The sequence below is a fragment of the Phasianus colchicus genome, chromosome 11, assembly GCF_987193195.1.
Source record: "Phasianus colchicus chromosome 11, bPhaCol1.hap1.1, whole genome shotgun sequence".
Taxonomy (NCBI): domain Eukaryota; kingdom Metazoa; phylum Chordata; class Aves; order Galliformes; family Phasianidae; genus Phasianus; species Phasianus colchicus.
In genome coordinates this window covers 3,915,329-3,940,859 of record NC_143446.1, presented here as the reverse complement: position 1 = coordinate 3,940,859, position 25,531 = coordinate 3,915,329, and the positions used below count along the sequence as shown (strand labels likewise).

At 48.8% G+C, this 25,531-nt stretch overlaps 1 protein-coding gene and 2 long non-coding RNA genes across 6 annotated transcripts in view; 1 reads left to right on the top strand and 2 right to left on the bottom strand.

Moving 5' to 3' along the window:
* Nucleotides 1-7,933, bottom strand: part of DNAH1 (dynein axonemal heavy chain 1) — a 72,790-nt gene extending 64,857 nt beyond the window's left edge. The window contains exons 1-4 of the mRNA XM_031611694.2: nt 7,827-7,933; nt 4,627-4,879; nt 3,995-4,067; nt 813-987 (exon numbers count right to left, since the gene is read on the bottom strand). Coding sequence (XP_031467554.2) covers nt 813-987; nt 3,995-4,067; nt 4,627-4,839 — 461 coding nt within the window. The 5' untranslated portion in view covers nt 4,840-4,879; nt 7,827-7,933. The remainder of the gene's footprint in view (nt 1-812; nt 988-3,994; nt 4,068-4,626; nt 4,880-7,826) is intronic.
* A 439-nt stretch (nt 7,934-8,372) lies between these two features.
* Nucleotides 8,373-15,630, top strand: LOC116241076 (uncharacterized). 2 transcript variants are annotated; one of them, XR_004169441.2, is made up of 3 exons: nt 8,373-8,460; nt 11,471-11,532; nt 13,671-14,121. It is a non-coding gene; the product is annotated as an uncharacterized LOC116241076 (long non-coding RNA). The 2 variants fall into 2 exon arrangements; XR_016470058.1 differs by having other exon boundaries at nt 8,437-9,622; nt 13,671-15,630.
* Nucleotides 15,397-24,798, bottom strand: LOC149916402 (uncharacterized). Of its 3 annotated transcripts, none has more exons than XR_016470061.1 (5): nt 24,099-24,798; nt 23,314-23,475; nt 22,670-22,716; nt 16,087-16,844; nt 15,397-15,460 (listed from the first exon to the last, which is right to left on the bottom strand). It is a non-coding gene; the product is annotated as an uncharacterized LOC149916402 (long non-coding RNA). The 3 variants fall into 3 exon arrangements; XR_016470060.1 differs by lacking the exon at nt 15,397-15,460 and having other exon boundaries at nt 15,644-16,244; nt 16,354-16,844; XR_016470059.1 differs by lacking the exon at nt 15,397-15,460 and having other exon boundaries at nt 15,644-16,844.
* Nucleotides 24,799-25,531: the final 733 nt, after the last annotated feature.

Below are 25,531 nucleotides of genomic sequence, written 5' to 3'. Positions count from 1 at the left end.
AGCCCTCCCATACATGTATATTTAAACTACATACATGTATTCAAAGTTCAGTAGCACAGCAGGGCTGCTCTGAAAACAATGCCTCTTATGTTATTACATTGGCCCATGATGTCAGAGGGCCATCAGGAGAGGTTGAACCTTCCCACCAATATTCCAGGACGTGTTTTGTTGTGGCAGATGGCTGCAGAGGAGCAGTCTGACAGAATGGCATCTGACGTGGAAGGGTGAATGAAGCAGAAGTGTACCACTGAATTCTTCCACGTGGAAAAAATGGCACCCCTTGACATTCACTGACACCTGCTGAATGTTTATGGACACCAAAGAGTGGATGCCAGCACAGCGAGTCAGTGGATGGTGCATTTCAGCAGTGGTGACAGCAGTGTGAAATACAAGCCACGTTCCAGACAGCCATGCAGATTGTTATAAACACAGCAATGCAGGCAAAAAAAACCAACAAAAAAAACCCCACATAGCTAATAGTGGTCACCACGTTGAAAAATATTGCTTTATAGCTGAGAATTTGCTCTATCAAAGCGTTTGCTCAAATGCAACAGCCGTGGGCACAGAAATAAAGGAAAAAAAGCGGCTTAGCTTCAGAAGGCATCAGGTATGCAGGGAGCTCCAGCAAAATCTCCTTGTTTTCACTGCCAACCCTTAAATGAGGTCTGGAAAGGGGTGGGGATCCTGGCTCCAGCCCTTCCAGCCACTCAGGTACATTGCATACACCTGAACTCCCCTGGGTTGGCTTTGCCTTCCCACCAGGTCCTCCATCACTGGTTCAAGCTGTGACTTAGTATTTCTGCTACACTCACCTCTCTATTTCAATACTCCGAGGGCACTGCCCTGGAAGTGTTTGGAAGGCAATCTGCACTTTGGGCTTAAATGACTGTTCAGGGAAATCTGACTCGATGAGGCGCTCAGTGGTTGGTCCGATCACTTGTGCATCCAGAAGATTCACAGTATTCTCAGGCATCTTGAAAGTCGTGACTGAGAGACAGAAACAAACGTCTGAAAGCACCAGCCATCACTCCACACCCACACACATGGCATAGAAGAAGCCTCCACTGAGAGTGATTGTGTTGAACTTTTAGTATGTGTGCTACTGACCCGACTGGGAGGAACTTGTTTCCATTCCCAGCTTTGACACACACACTGTCAATATGACCACGTACAAATTTCTGTCTCTAGTGCATGGTTTCCCCAGCCTCAGAAAGGGGTGTGATTCCCCTTTTTCCCCAGGATGCTCCAAGAGAAAGATTCAGTGACAACGTGGAGGAACTTGGAAGAGATTGTGATAAGGGGCTTGTGAACAGTGCAGGACAGAACAAGCTTCTCAGGCCATCTTCTCATGCTGAAGTCCCTACTCACAGAATCACAGAATTGCCAGGGTTGGAAGGGACCTCAAGGATCATGAATCTCCAACCCCCCTGCCACATGCAGGGCTACCAACCATCCCACCTAATGCTAGACCAGGCTGCCCAGGGCCCCATCCAATCTGGCCTTGAACACCTCCAGGGATGGACGGGGCATCCACAGCCTCTCTGGGCAGCTGTTCCAGCACCTCACCACTCTCTCTGTAAAGAACTTCCCCCTGACATCCAACCTAAATCTCCCTTCCCTCAACTTAAAACCATTTCCCCTTGTCCTGCTGTCACTCACCCTTTCCAAGAGTTGATTCCCCTCCTGTTTGCGGGCTCCCTTTAGGCACTGAAAGGCTGCAATGAGGTCACCCCGCAGCCTTCTTTTCTCCAGGCTGAACAAGCCCAGCTCCCTCAGCCTGTCTTCATAGGGGAGGTGCTCCAGTCCCCTGATCATCTTCGTGGCCCTCCTCTGGACCCTCTCCAACAGTTCCCTGTCTTTCTTGTGCTGGGGGCTCCAGACCTGGATGCAGCCTCACAAGAGCAGAGTAGAGGGGAACAATCACCTCCCTGTCCCTGCTGGCCACCCCTCTGCTGATGGAGCCCAGGATCCCATTTGCCTTCCGAGCCGCAAGGGCACACTGCTGGCTCATGTTAAGTTTTTCATCTATCAAGACCCCCAGGTCCTTCTCCACAGGGCTGCTCTCAAGGACCACTCCTTCCAGTCTGTCTCACACCTTACTTGGGACAAACCTCTCCTCAGTTACTGCTCAAACACACACCCCACTCACATAAGTAGTGGTTTGAGATCCAAACAAAGTAGAACAGCTAGCAGTCTCACCATTTGGCCAAAAGTTTTCAATGGAAATGTGCATAAAGCAAGAAATACGTATTTCCAAGAATTGGCTAAAATTAAACCATGTCATTTACTCCATAAATAAACTGAATTGTTTACATTGCTAAACAAGCTGCAAATAATAGAACAGCAGCAAAGTGGGAATTTGAAGCTTAACCTAAATTAAGTAATTGCGTGCAAGCTTTAAAAAATACTATTCCCTAGACAGGGCTATAGCACTGAACCAAAAATAGCTTTCATTCCACCAAGATCTCTTCATCTGATGATTCTTCATTGATGTCTGTAAACACTTGACCATGGAGAAGCTTCAGGTTCTGGCTCACAAGCCAGTGTTGTGGATGTCAAGCTCTGGTGCCAGGCTTTCACCCTGCTACATGTGCTTCTGCCTGCATCAGGGTGAGTTTCACTGAATTCAAAGCAATTGTGGACAGCAGCCAACAGTGCTGAAGTCAGACACGTTTCAGGATGATCAGGTGCAGAGAGGGTCCTTTATTGCAGCCACTCTGCCTTTCTTATGCACCCCAACGTGACCCTTGTAGCTGCATTGTCTGCTCATGGATAGAGGAGACAGCCACTGAGCCAACTCCCTTCTCTATTCCATTCCCTTAGGAAGGACTCCTTAAACAGAACAAATAGGATTCTGACATTTGCACAGTCTATACTAATACTCAAGCTTGTGATAATTTTGAGGAATCCCTAAAATGTTTACTACAGTTCCTTTAACCTCACACACATCTCTCACTTGGGGTCCTTACAGAATGGCCCTGATTTATATTTGTTGCCAGGGAGCACAGCTGTTCCAATTTTGTCACTCCATTGTTGCAAAATCCATGGCACCATCCATTACAGCACTTTGTGCATTATCAACTATTTATGTCAATACTTAGTGTTTCATTTGCATTACATTTCCAGCTTTATAGCTTCTTCCCCCTTGAAGAAGCAGCAGATCATAAATAGAGATCTGTCTCCACTCATTAGGGACGAATCTGTCTTGTCAAGACTCACTTGAGGATGCAATCATTTGTCCCCACTCATGAAAATAAATGTCACTTCTAAGCACAGGAAGGTAGTATATACATTTACCATCTTTCTCTAGCACTAAAATCCCCTCTCATGCACACTTTCTCCCCACACTGCCAGCCTATGATCCATCCCCCAGGAGCAGGGAGAGGGTTACCAGATCTTTCAGCTCTGCTCCATGCCTGTGTTTGTGCACCCATGATACAAGCTCTTGTAAGCAGGTGGGACCAGCAGCTCAGTGTGCACAAAGAGCCTTTGCAGCTAAGAGAGAACAAGGCACTCTGAGACACAGTTGGGTGTAGAATGAATAAGTGAGAGAACCATGATTTTGGCTATGGGTATCCAGCTCCTGAATACAGCTTTAAAGGGTCCAATTTCACTGCTTTGGATAGGCAGGGAAAGGGCATTGCTGGCTGCATACCCAGTGATAACACACATAAATTCAGTGCTCTCCAGGCATGTGACATTGCCAATCACCATACAACGAACTCCCATAGACAGCAATGCAGTCCACCTGGGGGTGAAAGCATTCAGGAGAAAAGGGAGCATGGTTTTACCACGTGGTCACATCACTTTGCTCTACCTCTAAATGAAATTCATTTTTTCAGGGGATACTCGGGCATCTTAGCACCTTTCCTGGCACTGACAGGGGAAGGAAAGCAGTGCACTAAGCTATAACCTCAGCTTACACTCAGTGTAAGCATCCATAAGGGTTATGGCCCATATCCTGCCATATCACCTCTCCTCTCAGTGTATTTACCTTTAGGGGTGTGCTGTTCAAGGTCCGCCTGATTTACCAAAGAAAGGTATGTACAGGGTGCAGCATAAACATCCTGAAATGCAGCGAGAGAAATGTGAGAGCAGTTACAGCACAGTGGGAGGGTGGGTTTCTGTGTCAAGACGGAGAGTGAGGCAATGAAACTCGCTTTGCCAGAACTTTAGGGATAAATGTGACTGTCAGTAACAACCAGAAGAGGCACGCGCTCCTGGAAACTTCAGCCCAATGCACAGAAAGGAGGGGGATTTGTCAGAGTGCAGCCTGAAGTCAACTTAAAATGTGAATAGAGGGTTGATGAGGTAAGAAATCATCAGGGTTTTACTTCCAAACATTTTCCGCAGCGATAACTGCTTTGCCTTGCCTGCCTCACTGGTAACCTAGACACAGCTACGTCACGAAGACACAGATAGCACTGGCCATAAGGGAAGCAGCACATCTATGACCAGGAAAAACCTCAAGGCTTCACTTTGTAAGGGTCAAGGACCTGCACAAAGGTCTCTGACAGAACTGAAGGGCTGGGATGAAAGCTGTATTTCCTCCACACCAGGGGCACCTTATTTTTATTTCATTTAAGAAAATCCACGGTAGAAAAAAGAATTGCTCTTTGCACTTACCTCTGAGATGCTGGAGGCTTCTGGAGTGGGGACACCAGAATAAGAAGCCTTTTGCCTAACAGCTGAGTACTTTTTTGCCCCCTGGTTGCAGCTATCAGGAAGCAACAAACGCCTTCCTGGTCTGTGGCTCTGGCATGAAGCCTCACGGCTGCTACTGGGAGGGTTGGGGCTCCTGCCCAGGGAATTCATCAAATCCTTGTTTATTTTATCCATCTTCTTAAGAGAATGACATTGCAATGCAATCCTGGGCTTTCTAGAGCGAAAAGACATTGAGCCAGTTAAACACTCCATCCTTGGCACTCCTCCACACCCCCCACTGTGCTGGATATTGTGGGCTTGCTAAGATGAGTGGGTAACAAGGTTGGTACCCAAGCAGGGAGTCGAACCAAGTGCTGCCTTCATGATCTGGGGGCCATCAATCTCACACAGCTGACTGGATGGCTCAGCAACCCCAGGGAAAGAGTGTTTTATTATGCCAAATGGGTTCTAGAGGGGAAAACCAGCAGCATACACATGAAAAAGTGCTTTCCTGAAGCAGCAGGGGTTTCCTGGATCATGGCAGCATTCTAAAGGCTGCCAGGAGGATCTGAGTCAACTGGGACTACAACAGAAGTGCTACTTTTACCAAAATCCCTTAAAAACCTTGTCACACTTGACTCCAGTGGGGACAGACCACAGCCTAGATACCAACACAGCTCCCAGATGTGAGGCCTGGCCCTTTCATTTAAATAATTCAGGAGAGATGTTTAAGCATCGCCTGACGAATATTAAAATATAGCCAGAAGCTCCTCTCTCTCTCTCCTCCTGCAGGGGATATTTTTGCTGGTGATTTCAGCTCACAAATAATTCCTATTCTTCCACTCTGGGAGATACAAGTCCAGGCAAATATCACAACTGTACGGCTGTATTTTATAAAAACCTTCATGCACAGAGAAATACTAATTAAGAACAGCCCTCAGACTTCTGACAGGATGGTAATGCAGCCCTTGATTTTAGACTTGTCTAAACACAGAGGTGACTACAGTCACTAATTAGTAGAGCTAAAGTGACACGAGCCCCTCCAGCCTGCACACACATGTGCTGACAGAACGATGTGCACAAACCTGCCAAGCTTTTTCCTATAAATTATGAGTCAAAGCCCTCTGTGGTGTCTCTCAAGGATACCCTGAGTGTGATATGGCTTATTCATTAATTCCTGCTCAGGGCTAGACACCAGCTCCTCACCCAGCCCTACCTGAGGATGTTTGTGCCCTGCACCCCTTCCTAAGACTCATACATCCTCCTCAGTCACTCCTGGAGGCCAAGTCCCTGCAACAGACTGCTAAATGGGGGTCCTCCAGCACAGCTGCAGCTAATCCTTAGAAAGATCCTGCCTGATCTTGTTGGCCACAGCTGGTGTGGTGCCTGTCTGGAGTCTTGTTCTCACTTGGAGACTGCAATGAATGGAGTGGAAAATGGTGCCCATCCCACGCTTTCTATCAGAAGGGAATTTTTTTTTCCTGAATTTCACCTTGCTGTCTGTCTGCACGAATGAATCAGGTACACACAGCAGAGAAAGCATTACATGCATGCCTGAGATAAGAGGGAATAACTGTGCAGGTTTATTACTGTAGGTTCAAGCCAGTGCACAATTTTGAGAGGTTGAGGCAAAAAAGAAATCGGATAATAAATCAAGGTTACCATGATGCGAATCCTTTAAGTGACACACAGCAAACAAACAGATTGCAGAGGCCTGGGAGACAAGATCAATAATACTCTCTCCCCTCCTTCAAGCTAGAAAAATCTCAAATCTTTCTCTTCTTAGCTTCTCTTTGGCACAAGAACTGCAACTTCAGACCCTGAAGAATGAATTTGCCATGGAGGATTTTGGTTTTATTAGTTATTTTATGCTCTGGCCATATCTATTTTAGCAGCCCAGCAGGATTGATTGGTATCAGCCAAGATCCAAGGATTCCTGATGAATCACTGCTGGGCTCTATCAGGCTGGCTGTTTGGATACACCAACAAGCAGCAATGCGGAACAAAGCCCACCTGAGCATCTCTCCTGGGAGAGGGGAGGTGGCAGAACAACTTGCTGTACTTTGACCTTTTAGGACCCGAATCCACAGCCCATCCAATTCCATAGCTATCTCCATGAGGAAAGGCTCATCCAAACCCTGAGTCCACTCGCCTTTTTGCAAAGCTGGCAATCTCTGCCCAGATCCCTGCGTGTTCACTCACATCTCCCTTCCCAAACTATTCTCACAACAATCAAACAAAACCCTCCTCGGTATCCAGCTCAAAAGCATCCACCACACTCCTGCAGCTGCACAGAGGGAGGGTTGGGTGTTTAGAGCTGCCACCACAAAACTCACACATCACGCCAAAAATAAACAACAAAAGCAAGCCTCCAACATGTTACCAAACATGCATAGGAGTAAAACAGCTTGTCTGTACTTGATACAGCTTGTGGAGAGAGGGAGAACTGCTAAATACGAAGCGAATGCTTCTTTCTGGCCAGCACTCCTACCAGAGCTCAGCAGGGAAGCTGGTGCTCCCAACCAGCTCTAGGAATGTTCTCTGTATTGGTTTAAAAAATGAGATCCACTCACTTTTACTCAGCCTAGACACTGTGTGCAGGGGCCTATTGTGGAGCAACCAGCTCTTCCCTAGCCTCCAGCTCCCCCAGAAGGAAGTGAGGATGTCCTCCCAAATTTTCACCCTAGGGTGGCCCTGAATCCCTAGGCAGAGGGCATGTTGTGTGTTACCAAGGCTGTTAGCAGCCTGAGGTTTCAGATAGATCTGCTAGAGCAACCTCAGCCAGTGTGAAACAAACAGTGCTCAGGGTTTTCTTTGCTGCCTAAGAGATGCTGAAGCAAAGCTGTACAGTGGCATGAGCCCACTGTTACACTCCAGCTGTGTGCCACCATTGCTTGGAGCACAACCCTCAGACAGTCAGGGCTTGAGCTGCCAACAAGGAGAGCTTTGAGCCAACAAGCTTCCAGTTTTAGTCACAGGAAGCCTGGAAAACCTTCTCTTTCCTGCCTGAACTTTCCCCTTAGCTCAGTCAGGCTCTCTCACACCTGAAAAGCACCTTTCCTACCTACATGGGTGTGCTGCTTTGTGCTAAATGGAGGTATTTAAACCAGAGCATGTTTTAATGGCACTGCCGGTACGTTAGTGACAGTGTCTGTGTCTCATCGTGGCAAAACTATAATTACAATTTCTCTGCAAATCCGGGCTTTTACACATCCTCCAAGTCAACCTCCCACGTGTCTTCAACGTCTGGCAGAGCAGTTTGATCCGCTGCCTCTGCTTCTGTCCAAAGCGTCAACAAAACGAACTCAGCCTCTTTCCTTCCAAACAGCATCCAAAACGGCCTAAAAACTGAGACAGGAGAAAAGCGCTTAAGAACTGAGCCGACCCCTAGGCAAAGCTGCCGACTGACATCCTCCCCTCCGCCTTCCAGCAGCTCACCGAATCCCGGTTCCGCTCCCCTGGCTCTCGCAGAGCCGACCCGCCGTACCCGTCTCGCCGACAGCCGCCGCTGAGCGCTGCTAACCGGCGTCCCGTCGTTAGGGGAGGAGCGGCCGCTACCATCCGTCGGGAGGAGCTCCTCGGGGCCGCCCGGTCCGTGCCAGCGGCGGCTGCGGCTGGGAGGACCGCGGGACGGGCGGCATTGAGCCGCTGTGCCACCACGGGGTCACGTCGGAGCAACCGCACAGACACCAGAGAGCCACCGCAGAGCGACCAGAGAGCCTCTGTGTCAACGGAGAACCACTTGCGGAGACCCCTCTGCCACCACAGAGCCGTCGAGAGTCCTTCTGTCGCCATAGAGCCACCGCACAACCATTGGTAGAGTCACCGTAAAGCCACCACCCCCTGATGATGCCACCCACAGAACCTCACTGCAACCACAGAGCCACTGCAGAATACCTCTGCCACGATAGAACCACTGGCAGAGCCACCATACAGCCACCTCACAGCCCTGGCTGTCACCACTACTGCTGCAAAGCCACCTCACTGCTGCCCCCACTGCTACCACAGAGCACCCAGCACAGCCACGGAGTGCCACCATCACCACCCTACCTCCGTGTCCCCACCATCACCCAAGAACCACTGTTACCAAAACACCATGACAAAGACATCAGCATCATCAAAGAGGCATAGCAGCTATTGTCAAGCTACTTCAGGGGCACTGCTGTCACTACAGAGCTGCTGCTGCTGCTACCACCGAGCCTCCATTACTACAGAACCATCATAGACCCATTAGCAGAGACCACCTGCCTCCCAAGGGTTATTTATAGTTGAGCTGATGTACCCACAGGCATCCTAGGCCACCACACCTACTGGGGTCGTAACTCCACCTGGAGAACATATAATGACTAAATGAGGGACAGGTGGCACTGGGTTCAGCTGGGAGACACCCAGCAAAGGGCTGCAAGGGAAGCATCCTGCCTCTTTCTTACTCAGCCCAAACCCACGAGAGGGAGACAGGTTTGGCTGCTCTGGGGACAACTGGGGCTCGTGTGTGGCCCTGTCTGGGGCACGGGGGGCTGTGCCACCAGGAGGCAGCAGAACCCAGGCAATGAGCACCTCACCCTGCCTGGCATGGGGTTCGTGTCATTTTGAAATTTGCTGGAGAAACCCCCAGGAGTAGGTTCTCCATTAAGCTGCTGGCCCCGTGCTTTATTTAATCAAGGCTTGCCTCGATTAAGTGTAATGTGATTATGGTTCTTGCAGGAGGTCCCGGGGGTGGCATTGCAGACTGTGACTCTTGGCCCAGAGGATTCAAAGGGAGAGCTGCACTGTGCTCTTCTGGGACAGCCCTGTGCCTCCTGCAGCGGGTGCAAATTCACAGCAGGCCTTGCTGTCCCCCCGGTTAGCCGTGCTTCGTTTCTGACCGAGCTTTCAAAGTATGACACAAAATGCTTCAGTGAGCCAGGAGATGAAAGCGGAGCTGTTTCAATTGGCTGGCCCTTCAGAAACCTGCCAGGCCAGAACTGAAAGCAGACAGGTGTGCAATTGACTGCAGTCTCCAGCACTGTGCTGCAGTGAGGTTTCATTTCCTTACCTGCCTTCAAAGGGACCTCATGGTTCCCCAGAGACCCACTCCCCAGGGCTGCAGCAGGGAGCACCCACACCCTGTGCAGTTACCAAGTTGGTGGTGGCTGGCATTCAGCACTGCTGCTGAGTGTTTCTGTACCATCCCCTCTGGACATATTCAAGACCCTCCTGGATGCCTACTTGAGCAACCTGGTGTAGGGAACCTGCTTTGGCAGGAAGGTTGGGCTCGATGATCTCTGGAGGTCCCTTCCAACCCCTATCATTCTGTGATTCATCTCAGCCTGAGTTTGGATGCTGGCCCCAAAAGTTCAATGCTGTCTTCCTTCCACCGCTTCTTCCTGCTCCATGAGCTTTTTCTAGGCTACAGACCTTCCGGTACTTACAGCTGATGCTGAGTTCCGAAAAAATTGGTTCTCCAAAAACAGGCTCCTGAGCTCCTGCAGAACCAGCAGGAGTGACCAGGTCCGTGACTCACTTAGAACTGGTTCTAGTGCACAGCTGTTTGGAGAGAAGGAAAACACTGCTCTCCCCGTCTGACCAAGAAGGCCACTGGGGTGGTGAGAGCGTGAGTGAGGCTTAGCAAAGTCTTGACCCCACAGTGAAGGGCAGCTCTTGTCTTCCCCATCAAACCAGTTTCACTTAGGGGATGGTTAGCATGTGGACTGGCACCAGAAAGGTGCAAACTGTGATGCAAACTGTGACACATGTTAGTGGTTTGCTCTTTCTGTGAGGCTCCATTGAGAAGAGCCTGGCTCCTCTGCTTTCTGTTGTCCGTGAGCTTTTGCATCCACCTTTCTTCCCCTCCCCTTTCAATCCTTTGGCTCTCAAATATCTATTCTAAACCAATAGCTCAGAAAATACCAGGGCAGTATTGCACGCAAGTTCACTATTACGGGGAGAAGCCTTCCTCTAGTTATGGGAAGAATAACAAAATACCAAAATGCCCAACTCGTGTGGACCTCAGAGATGATGCACTAGTTGTTTCATCACTTGCACCTCTCTGACGTGGGTGGCAGGCATCTTCAGATTTAGCAGTTTCCATACCTACCCCACACACACTTTGCTGAAGGTGTAAATGATCCTCCAAACACGAGGCCACTGGAGAATAAGGCCCTAGATTTCTCTGTCTCCACACCTACGTGTGTTCCCACACACAAGAGAGCATTGATTTAGAGTAAAACACCACATGTTGACAATGTGAACTACATTTGACAGAAAAAACCACGAGGAAGTGACAAAGCAGGGAGAGACAGGAGGAGGTCTGGCTGCATCTTGCAGTGATGTCTTTCTCCTGAAGGTTCAGTTTGATTCTGGGAAGGCAATATCGAGACAGATTCACCTTTATACCCCTGCTACTTGTTGCAGCTCTTTCCACAACAAGCAGATGGTTATCTTGTGTTCATGCAGGGTGGAACTGGTGGAGCAGTTCATACCAGCCAGCTGCAAATTCTTTGCTCTCAGACTCCACTTTTCCCTGCAATCTCAAGAAAAGAATGAGATGTTGACCCTAATAGAGCAATCTTCATGTTGGTTAGTATTCTTTCTCGTCTCACACTCGTGTCCCATCACCAGTCCAGCCAGAAGGCTTCCCAAAGGAATTTCCAAGAAAGGTGCATGGAAAACACAGGAAGATGGCAGTGAGGGCTGTCAGGACCACACCTGTACAGGAAGGGAGTGGTGGTGATGGAGGAGTTGAGCAAGATGAGCTCTCAGCAGTGATGAGCAAGCCTGTGCTAAGCTTTTGTTAGCTGAACTGGCCATAAGCATCTCTAATACAATGCTACTATCTTCTCTGTAGGGCTACAGGAGTGCTTATAGAGAAAAGGATGCTGTTGATGGTTGGGACACAAGTCATCCCAGGTAAGAGTAGTGGGTTCTGCCTCATGAGGAAGCCAATATGCCCAGTCTGTACTGGGGAGGATGTAGCCTGAGAGGTGACATTTCCTGGCACTCTTCAGAAATTTCAGAGTTTCACATACAAACACCCTTCAAGCATGCAAAACACAACACTCAGGAGGCTATAGATAGAACTGCTCTCTTCTAGGAAATATATCACCCGCCTCCGGTAAAAACCATCCTAAAAGAACTGCAAGCCATTTCTGAAAGATACTAGCAGTCTTACAACTCAGGCTTTCCCAGACAACATGCAGGGACTGGGGTCCTCAGCCAGCTAACTTTGTGTGTTCGAGGAGGTCAGGAGGACGCGTGTTTTTTCTTAACTAAGATCTGGGAAATGACTTGAAGGTCTGGAAATTTTCTCTGAAGCTTCAGGAGGAACATCAAGCTTTTCAGAGAGACAGAGACATCTCTGCTCCCTGCTAGCAGTGATTTGGTGCTCATGGCAGGCTGTGGGGAGCCCTGCTTCAGCTCTGTGTACTAGAGCAGACTGGTCAGGCCGAGTGCTCTATCTTCTCTCAACAGGTAAGTGCCCACATCATCTAGTTTTGAGTGAAAATGCCATCCTCTGCTGACAACCAGCATTGCTCAAACTAATGGATTCCTATCAAAGCATTTCTTTCAACCAACTGGCGCTTTATCAAGGAATCCCCAACCTGCTTGGATTTTTTCCACTTGAAAGCAAGTGCCAAGAGCTGGAATAGATTCTTATCTGAACAATAACACTGCAGAAGCTGTGCAGAGCAAGGCTTCAGCCAATGGGCTGAACAAAATAGACGAGCTACATCAAAATAGATGTATTTCTTTGCACCAGGCCTTAGAAGAAATCAACAGAGACAGAGATTAAGGCACGTCAATGTGCCAGAGTGGTGGCTTTCCACATAGGAGGACAACCCCATATTTTTGGATTTAGAATGACTTCACAACATATCTCCCTGACATTTGTTTGTTGGCTGCTTTATTGCACCAAGTGCCAGCCTGACTTCCTGCCATCAGTAATACAGCGCTGTCAGTATCTGGGCATTGAGATCATTTGTCTGGCTGGTTCATCTATTCTTGGAGTGCTTTCTCACTTAGAAGTGAACGTTCCCATTAAGAACTGTCTCTAACATACAGAAAAACCATTAAAAACTATTGGTGGAAAGTAATGGTGCGATGGAGTTACTGGTCCCCTAGCACCCTCCCATGATGGCCAAAGAGCCCAGCCATAGTTATCAGGCCCAGGTGCCAGCTCCCCCAGCACTGCCACATGCCAGGGGATACTCAGCTCAGTGCTGCTGTAGGTGACTCATGCCAGACTTACATGAAGTGACATTTCTGGGGTCTCAGCGGGGAAGTGAAGCTTCAGGTTGAGCTCCCTCCACTCAAAGGAAGCGTCACTCTTAGGAGATGCCGATTCTTTTGCCTAATGTAGGGAACAGAGCTTGAAAATCTGAAAGGAGCCATGGTAATGTCGTTGTTTGAGAGAGACATAACTGGGAGAAACTGGGCAATCAAGACAGAAAAAGTACAGCTTCCAAATGTATATTGCCATCCAGCTAATTCCTGCCTCTCCCCTGATGCCTCCTCTGCTGGCGCTCCAGTCCCCACTTCAATACCTGCCAGGTCCTCTTAGAGAGCTGACATTTCCATTCCTGACATTTTCTGCAGCTCCATCTGGGAATTAATGGCCGGATATTAGCAGCGATGGGGCCGTTTATCATAATTAGTCTCATGAAGCTACTAAGCATCCAACTATTTTTCATCAGCACCGAGGAAATAAACTGCAGAATCCAGTAGATGCGACAGACGATTTATTTATTGATTGATTTATTTTGGTCTGTCAGGATGCGGCTTTAAAGTTTGCAGAGATGAGCAATGCTTCTCCAAGGCGATGACGACAGTGAGGCTGCTCGCCTTGGGTGCACAAGTGGCAGGAAAAAGGCTTTGAGCCCCTCTGAGACAGTGAGGAGGCATTTGGTACCTTACATCTACTCTGCTGCCATGAAATGACAAGTGGCAACAGGCTGAGCCCTGCCTTGTCAAATCCAAGAGGAGAGACCATGGGATGGCATCAGGAATGGAAGACATCTCAAGGTGTGCTTTTTTTTTTTCCCCCATAGGGAAAGAAAATGCTGAGTACAGCTGACCCTGCAGAAGATAGGACAGGGACCAGCACCTCCAGGACTGTCACCTAGAGGGCCATGTGCCAGGTAGTCCTGGCACCATCAGCCACCTGCTTCGGGGGAGATAAGGTTCACCCTGTGGTACCTCACACCTGTTGTGCTTTCAATCTTAGGTTGTAAGGGCCAGTGGAGTAAATTCCCCGTGTCGCTTTGAGAAATATGTTAGTGCTTGCATTCCTCTCTGGAGACAGCTGCCCAAGCCATCCACATGCTATTATTCATCCTGGTGACTTGCTTGGAGTAAGAAGCCTGTGCTGCTTTCGGTAGCACTTCCACCAGCTGGAGAGTCTGGATGAGCACCTCGCATGGATGGAATGGGAATAGATGGGATTGCTTTGGATGAGCAAGCTCCATTTCTCTTTTTCCAAGCGAGGAGTGGTGATTGCAGGGCCGTGGGCAGCTGCTGTCTGCAGCCAGGCACAAAGGGCTCCTGGTGCTCAGTGCTGCTCTTCTGTCTCTGTGAGTCCCACAGAGTCTTGCTCTAATTCTGCCATACAGCTCAGGGCTCACCTGCACAGCACCACCTCCTCTCCTGCAGGCTGATTATCAAGAGCTTTCTGTCCTGAGGTTTGCTATGCAAACATTGAACATTTGTGTTTAAATATTGCATTTTTCTGCTGATGTGAAGCTGGTAATTACAGCCAGATGGGACCTGGCTCCCTGGCAGATGCAGGGCCTAAACACTGCAGGGTGGTGGCTTTGTGCAGCCATGTGGCCAACCACCAGCAGGAGTATCAGAAAAGCTGAATGTAATTAAAAACAATGCAAAAAGTTGCATGTCCTCCAACAACAACCACGTTACGAACAGCCCAAGTGCCTGGGATGCTGCCCCTCTCCTCACCCCATAGTCCTGACTGAGCTCAAGCATCTGCTGCAGCACAGATAATAGCTGCAGCCTGAAGCAGGAACTCAGTCTAGCTAACCATGCACAATTTAGGTTGCACTGGTTAAGAAACCCTCACAGGTGACACATCCAGAGGAGATGACCTATAAACGCTGCAGCCCTTTCTCTGGCAATCACTCTCTTCCCATTCTACCTCCATCTCCCCACCAGCCACCCTGCTGCCTCTGCAGCAGACACTCTGGTACACTCTAGGTGTGCTCCCAAGCTGAGAGGTGCAAATCCAGAGCCCAATCTCCTGCCCAGACAAACAGATGTTTAATTCCCAAGTGCTGGAACGCATCCTCCTTGGGGTCACACACCCAGCTGTGAGACATGCCCAGCCACCTGCCTGCCAAACAGGAGCCAGTTCCATAGGAAGGGAAGAGGGGAAAGCAGCAGAGAAGAGCAGAAAGTCTGGGAGATGTAACAGAAATCATTGTTTTGTGAGAAGAGCTAGAGCCATAGCAAATACATACTGTAATCTGAGACAAGTGCTAAGCCCTGATAGGTTTCCTGATAAAATCAGGATCACTGTTAGTGAGAGGCAGAGAAGAGGAGCAGATAACAGTGAGATAGGAAGCTCTGATACATCTATCAAGCCTGCACCAAAGCTCTTGGACCCCATCGTCTGTGGCAGACCAACCAGAAATCTCTGGATGTGATTCATGTTCATGCTGCCCTTACTCCTCTACTACCATCTCCGTGGTGTAGCTCCTATCAGGGAAGCTGCTTCTCCCTTTTCCTGGGCTGCGTGCACTTCTGATTTCCCAAATCTTCCCCCGGAATTCCAAAGGCTTTCCAAAGAAACTTATTTCTGCTGGCACGCACCCAAGGAGAGTGCTATCTGCTTGAAAGGGAAAAAGGGTAAGGAAAGTGAAAATGGAAAGGGAAGGGAAAAAAAGGAAGGGGACAAGCGAAGGGGAAAAAGGGAAGGGTAGGGGCTCATCAGCTCTCTTCTTTCTGCACCCAATTTGGCATGCCATTACCTACTTGTGTTTATGTAGTAACCTTATCCAATGCCACATGGGTCTACGGAGGCTGTGTTGTACTGCTACTGCCTTCATGAATAATGGATCCCCTTCCACCTTCCCTCTCCTCTTCCCCGTTAGATCCCATTTCATGTTGGGCACATGATGTTTACTGCATCTCTGGGGTTGATCTGAACTCTCTGATTCTCAGCTCCAGTTCCCTCCATTTCCCAGATATATATGATATGCAAGAAGGTACCAGGAAAAATTGGAGACGTTATTAGCAATGGCATGTGCAACACCTACTTCTTGGGTTTTTTATGGTATTTCTATTGCTTCCAGTCAAGCTGTGAAGCTTCTCATGACAGGGCCCTGGCCCTTCTAATACTTATGGCCCTAGCCAGCTTTAGCTAGCTGTCCCCTTGCATTTGGCTCTGCCTGCCACGTTCAGATGCTGTGGGACTGTGCCCTGACTGGGGGGCACTGCCTTGACTGGGATTACCTGTGGTCTTGGATGGCCTGGTAGGAACTGCTGCTTCTTGCTTCTCCTTGAAGCCTGTAAGCTTTTCTTCTGGACTTCCACATTGCAAAGGCAAAGAATGTACAGCTCCAGGAACAAGATACCCACCTTTCTGGTTCTAAAAAGTTAAGTCTCCATGGCTGAAAGAAGCACATATACATTGCTATGAGTTTTAGGGCCAGAAAAATGCTGGGGATGACTTAAACAATGCAGTCTGGAGAATTTCTTTCTCCTCATCCCTGGAAATACCTGGATTTATTCAGTTTTACATAGTAAAGACCAGTATTTCTGTCTTATTCTTCTCCAGAAGCCCAGGCCCAGCATTGAGACAGTCCTAGCTTTAGCAGGGAATATGCTATGGCATTCAGTAGCATCATGGGTCTCTCTTCACCTGCTGCAGTACCACTTTGACCCAATATGAGGACTCTGTTGAGTTCAGCCACGTCTCTTTTGAGTGACTTTGTAGAATATGTAGGTATGAAGAGTCATCAGAGTTGTTTGCTGATCCCAGTTCAGTCCAGCTCTCTTTCTCCTCCAGTCTGAATGCTGCAGGCTGTGAGAAGCTCCAAGCTTCCAAGCCCTTATGTGGAACTATATTACCATTATGTTTTCTTCTGCTAACCTCAGCAGCTCAGTTGCAGTAATCTTTGCTACCACAATCTTTGCTACCACACGTGGCTGCCAGCAGAAGTGCTACAAGAGGTTAGTCTTTGGATCCAACCCAAGATGGTGAAGATATTCTGAAATAGGATTGGAAAAGTTAGTTTATTCACATCTCCTGATATAACTCAAGCTGCTCTTGCTATGCTTATCTTACTATAGCAGGTTTCACCTCCAAACACCCAAAGTAGCCTTTGAGTTTGCAGAATAAAACTAAAGCAAGACCCCATTGTCACAGGTACAGTAGAATCGATCTGGATTGGTCAGCATTTCCCACTACAACACAAATTTTTCAATGGTTTTCACTGAGTTTTCTCTGTAGACCATCTATTTAAGTTTGGAAGAAGTACCAAATGTCTGCATAGGTTATAAAGTTTGGCCATTACAGAACGAAACATGGACACATGTGCACGTGCAAATTGCTCAAAGGCCAAGATGGTTGCAGCATGAGAAACGTAGGGTTGAAGTCATCTGCACAGACCTTACTTTTTTTTTTTTTTTAAATGCACAGATTTTTAATTTTAATGTTAATTACACAACAGAGCTATTTCCTAGAGGACCCTGGTTCATTGTGCTCGCAGGACATGCACTGAACAAACATTCTCACAATACTTTGTTTCCACGGCATTGTTCAGAGCATGGAGCCCCAGGCAGGGCTTACTGCACATTATTTAATCTCTGCTAAGATGGTAAAATTATTAGTCTCCTAAAGAGCTTCTCAATCGAGCTCACTGTAATAGCTGAATGCTTCAAAACTGGTAATGATTTTGGCTTTGCAACTCGCTTGCTATAGGATAGATCTTTGCTGTGGCTTTATAGAGGAGGCATTGAGCCCAAGAGGGTTAAAAGGAAGAGATTTTAGGGTGTGCTTAAAGAGGGGCACACTGAGGATGCCCAGCCTTTCTGAAACCCAGATGTCCAATGACAGGCACATGGAAATCATCCTACCCAGCCTCCGTGCACCCACCAGCACCAGCTTGTTTCCTACAGGCTAAAGAAGGAGGCATCAGTCATTCAAAAAATAAAGAAAGCAACTCTAGGGGTCAAGCCTGGACGGAGAAGTCGCACCAAGCATCTGGCATGTGTCCTGGCTGCAGGACCAGGGCCATGTCCATTCATCACACAGGTGGTGGCTAATCCCTGCTACCCACAGCTGCTTCTATAATCCCAGGCAGCACTGACTTTCTTGTCTGTAGTCCATGAAATCTTTTGTCATCGGACTAGAGACCACCACAGAGTTCCCTTTTCCTGATTGCCCCTAGGAAGGGCATTTGGCTTTTGTTTGGGTGAATGCTTTCCTGCTTCAGGATGGGAGTTGGGGAACATGACACGTGTTTCAGGAGTTAAATCCACTGCAAGAATAGAAAGGATCTTCATCCCCAAGAAGCTGATCCATAGTGACAAGCAGGGAATAAGGGGAAAAAAAAAATCAAAAAAAAAGGAAGGAAGTTGGACAGAAAACTGTTTGCAAGGCGCAGACCAAAGGCAGGGCTGAGAGCGGAGCCTTCCCTCCCTCCCTCCCTCCTGCCAGCCCTCCCTCCGCTGAGCACAGGCTGCAGGGCCCTGGGAGGCCCCTAATCTACTTTGCGGTACAAAAGGCCCCGTCTGCTGGCTTTCCTTTTCTTTTTCCCTCTGTAAAGATAAAGTGGGGATCAGTTTCCAGGCAGGGAAGGGGACAGAACAGGAGCCAAAGTGACCCCGCAGAGCACCCAGGGGGATGCAAGGACAGAAGTGAACTTCAGGTGGGTTGGAGATGTTGGGGACATGGGATCTGTGGGGTCATCATGATCCTTCCTTAGGTGTTTCAGTTACTCAAACTTACTTAACTGTTCTTTTCCTAGTTTAAGGAGAGGCTGCTCCCGAGCATCCCTGCTCTCCTGCTCAGTACCTTCCTCCCAGATACTACTCAAGCTTTTCTGGAATGCTTGCCTCTCACTCACTCCTATGCGTGCATCCTCCATCATTTTATACAGCTTTTCTGCCTCTCATGTACTCTTTCCACCACCCTGAGTAGCGATGCAACTAGAGAACAAAACCCCTCGCAGACTCTGTTTCACAAGTCTGGTAGTGAAATAGGATCTCTGGCCTCTTCCTTACCAAGGAGAATTTTTCTGCACAGATTCTTAGTGGAAAATCATCCTACCTGCCCAGAAAAATTAACAATTTTCTGCTTCTACTGGAAATATCGCAGGCCCCCTAGGGCTTCATTTAGCTTTTTGTGCCTTTAACTAATTGGTGGTTGATAATCATCTGCAACTGCTACAGCAAAGTTCACCTCCTCCTCAGTCACGTCCAGCTGATACACTCCTTGTCTATCACAGAAAGCCCTGAGTGTACTCTTGCATTTCACGCTGTTGGATTTCAGCTTCATTCTGCACCTCCTGTTCAAGGTTGTCTGCTGCTTACAGCCAGCTCTCCCTTTATCCTCTGCATTCAGAGTGCCTCCTCTTTGGCGTCATCAGCTGGCTTAGCCTGAGCGCTTCCACTGCTCATGACAACATCATTCATGGAGAGAATAAACAAGATCGATCTCAGGATCGATTCCAGAGAAACTCCAGTGGTGAACTCTGTCTTGTCCGCTACATCCTCCTTCTCAAGGTACAGCTTCTGGACCTGTCTTCTACTTCTTGCCTCATCTTCAGTTTAATTAGTCATTTTTCTGTTACTACATAAAGCACAGCTTGCTGCATTTGTTTAGAAATTTTCCTAGACAAAAGAATTAGTTACCAGAGATGAGCAGGCTGTGTCTTGGTTGAACGCTTTCTGTGAACCCAGCTGGTTTTAGCTGGGTTTCCTCCAGCTCTTTAGCCACTCTGCATTGCAGTTTTATAGTAAAGCTTTGCATGCTCCTAGCCCGTCCTACAGACTCTGAAAACCCACTCCCACATCACCCCAAAACAAAACGAACAAAAGACAACAACAAAGGAATCACGTTAATAATCTTCAGTGCAGTTCTTTCCCTTCTGTGACAGGTTCTGTCTCTGAAAACCTTGCCACCAGGCCTGCAGTTTGGCACATTTTCTTGGAATCTGCAACCTTGCCCTGGCTTCAGCACATTCAAATATCCAACGTTTGTCTTTCATTTTGTTAATTCTTACAACCTTATACTATCTTCCTCCACCCTGCATGCTGCCCCTACAACCAGCAGTGTTGATTGGGGGCCATATCACAAGCACCTGCTGCCTGGCAGATCTACTATGTTGAATATGATACCTAGAATCACAGAATAATTCAGGTTGGAATAGACCTGTAGTCCAACCATCCACCTGCCACCAGCACTGCCCACTAAGCCATGTCTCTGTACACATCTACATGTTTCTTGAGCTCCTCCAGGGCTGGTGACTCCACCACCTCCCTGGGCAACCTGTGCCAATGCTTAAACACACCTTCAGAGAAGTTTTTCTTAACCTGAAAAATCCTTTCCTCCATGCCTAACTTTCTAATTTACCTTACTGCTTCCAGGTTCCTAGCACAGCATTTCTCTTGTCAGCAGAAATGGTAGGAGAGGACATTGATTTGGATGGGACTGAGGTTCCTGCAGCTGAACTCCTCTGTCAACACAGCACCATCACATCCCACATCCAGCCATCACTTGGGGCTTGGGACACATTAATGCTTTGCATTAGCTTTGTTAGAGACATGCAAGAGCAGCACAGCCCTTCTTCTTCTGGCCTTCAGGCACTGATGTTCCCATTGCAATCCAGGCTTGCCAGATGCTCTGTGAGCAGAGGGGACCATGCTGGAACTGGGAGCCACCACCTCTCTTTTGGGTGTGAAATAATAAACCACACCCTAATTAAATTCTTAAACCCTCATCTTCAAGTAGCTACAAAAACAAACCCACCGGGGCTCTGGAAGTGGGGACAAGGGGGTAAACCAGGCGAGAGGGAGGGCTGTGCGCTGCGTGCTGCAGGGGGGATGGCCGCCATGCTGCGGCCTGCAGCAGACCTGGGCCTGGTTCTGCACAGACCCTGCCAGCACCAAGGCCCATGTGGAGCTCCGGCCTCCCTCGATCTCACCACAGTTCCCCGTCTTGCCGTGGAAATAAATTGCCTCGGATTCCTGCAACTCAGGCAGAAAACCCGGGCCCCTTGCTGATAAAACCAGGCGGCCTGGACAGCGTTGCCGTGGCAACCGGCACTTTCTTCCCCATCCTTTTGTTCGGCCTCAGCCCCGGACTTTTGTACCCAGCAGTAATGGGGCCAGGCTCTTGGGATGTTTACAGGGTGAGGTGAGAGGAATTTCATTCAGCCGCGCCGTGCTTGGCCCGTCTCCTTCCGCAGGGCGAGCGTGGAATGTTATTGACCGGGGCCCCATGCAGCGACGGAGGCACTGAAGAAAGCACTTTAGACTTTTGGGCAAAGAAAAGAAATTCCTGCCCTTCCCCATGCAAACATACCTCAACTCCCCAAAAAGCGCCTTTTGTTCCCTTATTCCTCTTTTTTTCACCCACTCCTGCCTCCAGCTGCAGACTAAACCCTCCCTTGCTCCTCACTGGCCGCACAAAGGGTCACCAGAGCACCAGTGCCCAGACCCAGCCCTAGGCCAGCAGCGAGCATGGTGCTGAGCTTTGGGAAGGGTTAAGCCCACCAGGACCCACTGCCCGCACAAAAGGCTGCCCCGAGATCCAATATCAGGGCTCCCAGGGACACCACTGAGGAATTCCCATTAGTTTGTGTTTGGGGAAAGCCTTCCGTCAAACACCAATTTGCTTTTCTCCTGCCAGGCACCGGCAGAGCTGTGGCAGCCTCCCAGCCTGGCGCTGCAGGGCAAGAGGCACACGGGTGCTGTCTGAGCTGTGCTTTGCTTTTGTTTCATCCCCTAGCAGCAGCCAGCCCCCCAGAAAACCTGTGACCAGAGTCATGGTGGGTTGATCAGTGCAGCTCGCCCTTAGCACGGCTCTCTTCCTGTCTTCAGATCTCATAATGCCTCAGGAGAAGGTAAATCATAGAATCTTAGGCTGATAGAATTGTTAAGGTTGTAAAGACCACAAGGACATCATGTCTAACCATCCACTCATGCCTGTGACCTCTCTAGACCATGTCACTCAGTGTGACATCTGTTGTTTTCTTGAACACCTCCAGGGACAGTGACTCCAACTCTTCCCTGGGCAGCCTGTTCCAATGCCTGACCGGTCTCTCTGAGAATAAATCTTTCCTAATGTCCAACCTGAACCTCCCCTGACAAGTGCTGGGTTTGGGTGAAGGGCTTTGAGGACCCACTGCTGGCAAGGCCATGCCATTTCCAACATCTCCTTCCCTACACTGCTCCATTTGTTGTGTTCAGAACAGAGAGATGGAGACAATTCCCCTTGCAGCAAGAAACAAGTAGTGAGTTTTGTCAGTTCTGCAGAGGAGATGAACAGAAAACAAAGCCCAAGGATCACATTTGGCTGCAAGGGCACAAGAATGAGTCCTATGGGACTGAGCACCTTGCTCCTGATCAGGGGAAGCAAGTGATCTACAGCTGTCAGCAGCCCCAGTGCCTCAGAATCATAGAATCCTAAAAGCTGGAAAAACCAACAACATCATCCAGTCCAACCATCAACCCATGCCTGTGACTGCTCTAGACCACGTCACTCAATGCCACATCCCCACATTTCTTGATCACCTCCAGAGATGGTGACTCCACCACTTCCCTGGGCAGACTGTTCCAAGGGTTGACCATTTTCTGACATGAATTTTTTTCTAATATCCAACCTGAACCTCTCTTGGCACATCTTAAGGCCATTGTCTCTTGTCCCTGTAGCTGGTGAGAGGTGCTGGTGGCTTTCCTTTACCCCTGGATACACCTTTTGGAGTTATTCTGTCCCAGCTGCTTTATTGGGAGTCTAATTAGAGGGAGGATCCAACCCCATAGATTTGCCCTTCAGCTGCAAAGACGTGGAGGAAAAAGATTTGGACACCTGTGTTCGTAGCACTTGTCTTCGAGTCTCCTCCTCTTCCATCATGTCTAATTAAAAAGAAATAAATAAATCAGCAATAGATTCAAAAAGTAATTAGTGAGCAGGGCAGAGGAGAGGAGAGATGGCACAGACAAGGGAGGACCACAGACACCTTCTCCTGGGACTATAGCCAAGGAAAGCTGAAGCCCAGGGCGAGCACAATTGCCTCTTGGCAAAGGACTGTTGCGTTGGCACCATTTCAATGCTGCTTGCCTCGAAGGCATGAAAACCCATCTATAAGGGATGCTGGGAACCAAGTGGAAACAAAACGCACACCAGCCATGAATAATGGGGCAAATGTGTCAATGCAAACAGAAACATGCTGCAACCTTTTCCTTAGCCCAGTCTTTGCAAACTCTTTCTGAAAGCTTCTGTTAAGGTGAGCCCTCCTGGGTCACAGTCAAGCAGAGTATGTCCACAGACATAATCAGGTTACCCGAGGATTTAGTTTCCAAGTGCTGGTTCCCTTTCAAAAGGCCAGAGCGGCAAATTCCATCACAGGAGCCCAAGCTTTTGCATATAGCTTCTGAGAACCCTCTGAGACTGAAGCCACACTGAAAAAGTCCCTTTTCTTGCACCCCTAGGAGAGTTAGCACTCACATTACCTGGGTTTTCATCCTTGAAGGAGGGCTCAGGGGAAGGGAAGGGGAAGCAGACACAAGAATCCGGATCTCTGTTAGGGAGTGGGTGTGAAGAAACGGGGAGTGAATTTCAAGAAGGCCACAGCTGATGGAAACAGGACTCTTGGAGGGGCTGAGGCAGTGATCCTTAAGGCACAAGAGAGAAGAAAGAAAGGTATTATGTTAGAGAAGGTTTTGAAACATGGGGAAAATTGCCAGTGCCATCAGGCATGTGGCTTTGCAAGCATCTTTGCAACCCAGTAGCGGAACAGGAGCCAGGACAATGATAGAGAAAAAGATGCCATCTTCCCTTTTCCTCCATGCACACCAACGACTCAAGCTCCTTCTGATATCCTGGGACACAGCTGTCTGGAAACGCATAAAGAAAAGGGCTCCAGAACATCACCACAAACACGTCACCTATTGGCAACATCCTTCATCAGCTGTACAAAGAGATGCCCAAAAAGCCATGCTTCTCTCCTGCATGAACTTTGATACAGACCCAGATATTACATGGCTGTCCAGCTGCCTTGGCTGGGCAGGCTGAAAAATATCAATTGGGGGCTGATCCCAGTGCTCCCAGCCTCAGGTTACCTCCCGAGGGAAAGAATCTCTGTGGCACTGCTCTTGGGACGTACAGCAAGGCACGGCTGTCACAGCACTATGGAAAAGACTCTCTCCAGATCCAGCCCAGATCCTCTGGGGATCTCATGGGCTGCTCCTCAAGGCATCCCTCATGAAGAGGCAGAATTACCAGCCCTGTTTCTAACCTCATTTTGGAGGAAGCAGTTTTCTTTCTCTAGACTTTTCCATGTTCAGCAGGCTCTGGTCGAGGTCCCAGTGAGAGAGAGGTGATGCAGCAGCTCAAACGATGCCTTTCTTCAAAGGCAAAGCTTTCCACTGTGGCTAACGCCAAACTGCTGAACGTTAAGAGAGGAAATGGTGGCAGGATGGAACATAAGTTGTGCCAGTGATGTCTCATCAGGCCAACACGAGCTTCACCTGTCAGGCAAAACAAGAGGCAGCTAATAGGCTTTAGGACACACAAAGCAGCAGGAAACCCATTTCTCTCAAACCACCCACATGCCATACTGATGTAGCCTTGGGTTTTTTTTTTTCCCAGCTTTGTGTTGGAGGAAACAAAAGCAATTCCCTTCTGCAGCCCATCTGAACGAGAAAAGCGAGATACAGTGGGGGTGCCTGGGGAGGCTGGTGTTATCACAGAGCCTGGTGGCCATGGAGTGGGGAAGAAACCAGCGTGGGCCCAGTGTTGTGCTAAATTTTGTGCTGTCGTGGATGTCTCAGGCTGAAACACGAAGCTGGGACGTGGTTGTGTTGTCTCTTGCTTTTGCCCAAGCGTGCACAGGGCAGTTCTGCATGGGGTTACTGAAGGTGTTAAATGCAGCCAGAGCTATGCCACCTGCAGCTCTGCTGGAGTGCAGTGGGTTTTTCTGCTTTCAGATATGAAGCACAGAGAGATCTGTAAGTCAGAGGCTTCAGTACAAAACTATTTTCTTGGCATCACTGCTGGCAGAGGGAAACAGAGAGATTTTATCAGAAATTCCCTGCTAAAATACAATCCATATCCTCAATCTTCAGATCGATGCAAGAAAAAAATCCATGCAACGATTTTCTTCCAGAGTGCTCCAGGAGACAATTCAATAGCAGCAGCTCTGCCCTCCACGTGCTGTGTTTGTGCCTTGCTCTGCTGGACACAGCTGTCCAGGGGTACAGCTACTGCCCCAGAGCTGGGCACACATTTCTTTTGTGGGCATCACACTCTGTGAGTGCTACTGGTATAGGCAAGTTGTTATTGCTGTTAATGTAACATACTTGAAGACGAAGCAGGAGCAGTGTGAGCCCTCCAGCAGATGACACACTGCGTGTTTAGAACCTACATTTATCCATGTCCTCTGGGCTATTCCAGCACATCACCTCCAAGCTGGCTTTCTCCACCAGCAGCAGCTCGCTTGGGTCCTGAAATCGCGAGAGATCAGTGGTAATAAAGGCAGCAAATCCCCCCTTCTTGTTTTAAGCTCAGCCTTGTGCTGCAGACGACACGGCGCATCGCTTCCACCGCCATCCATCAAGGACAGCCGATCGCAGCCTCCGACAAAGCCCATCATTTCAGCCGCGTGCTTCCATCGCCTCCAAATCAGCGGCTGATGATACACAGAAGTGCTGCAATAAATGTTTATGGCAG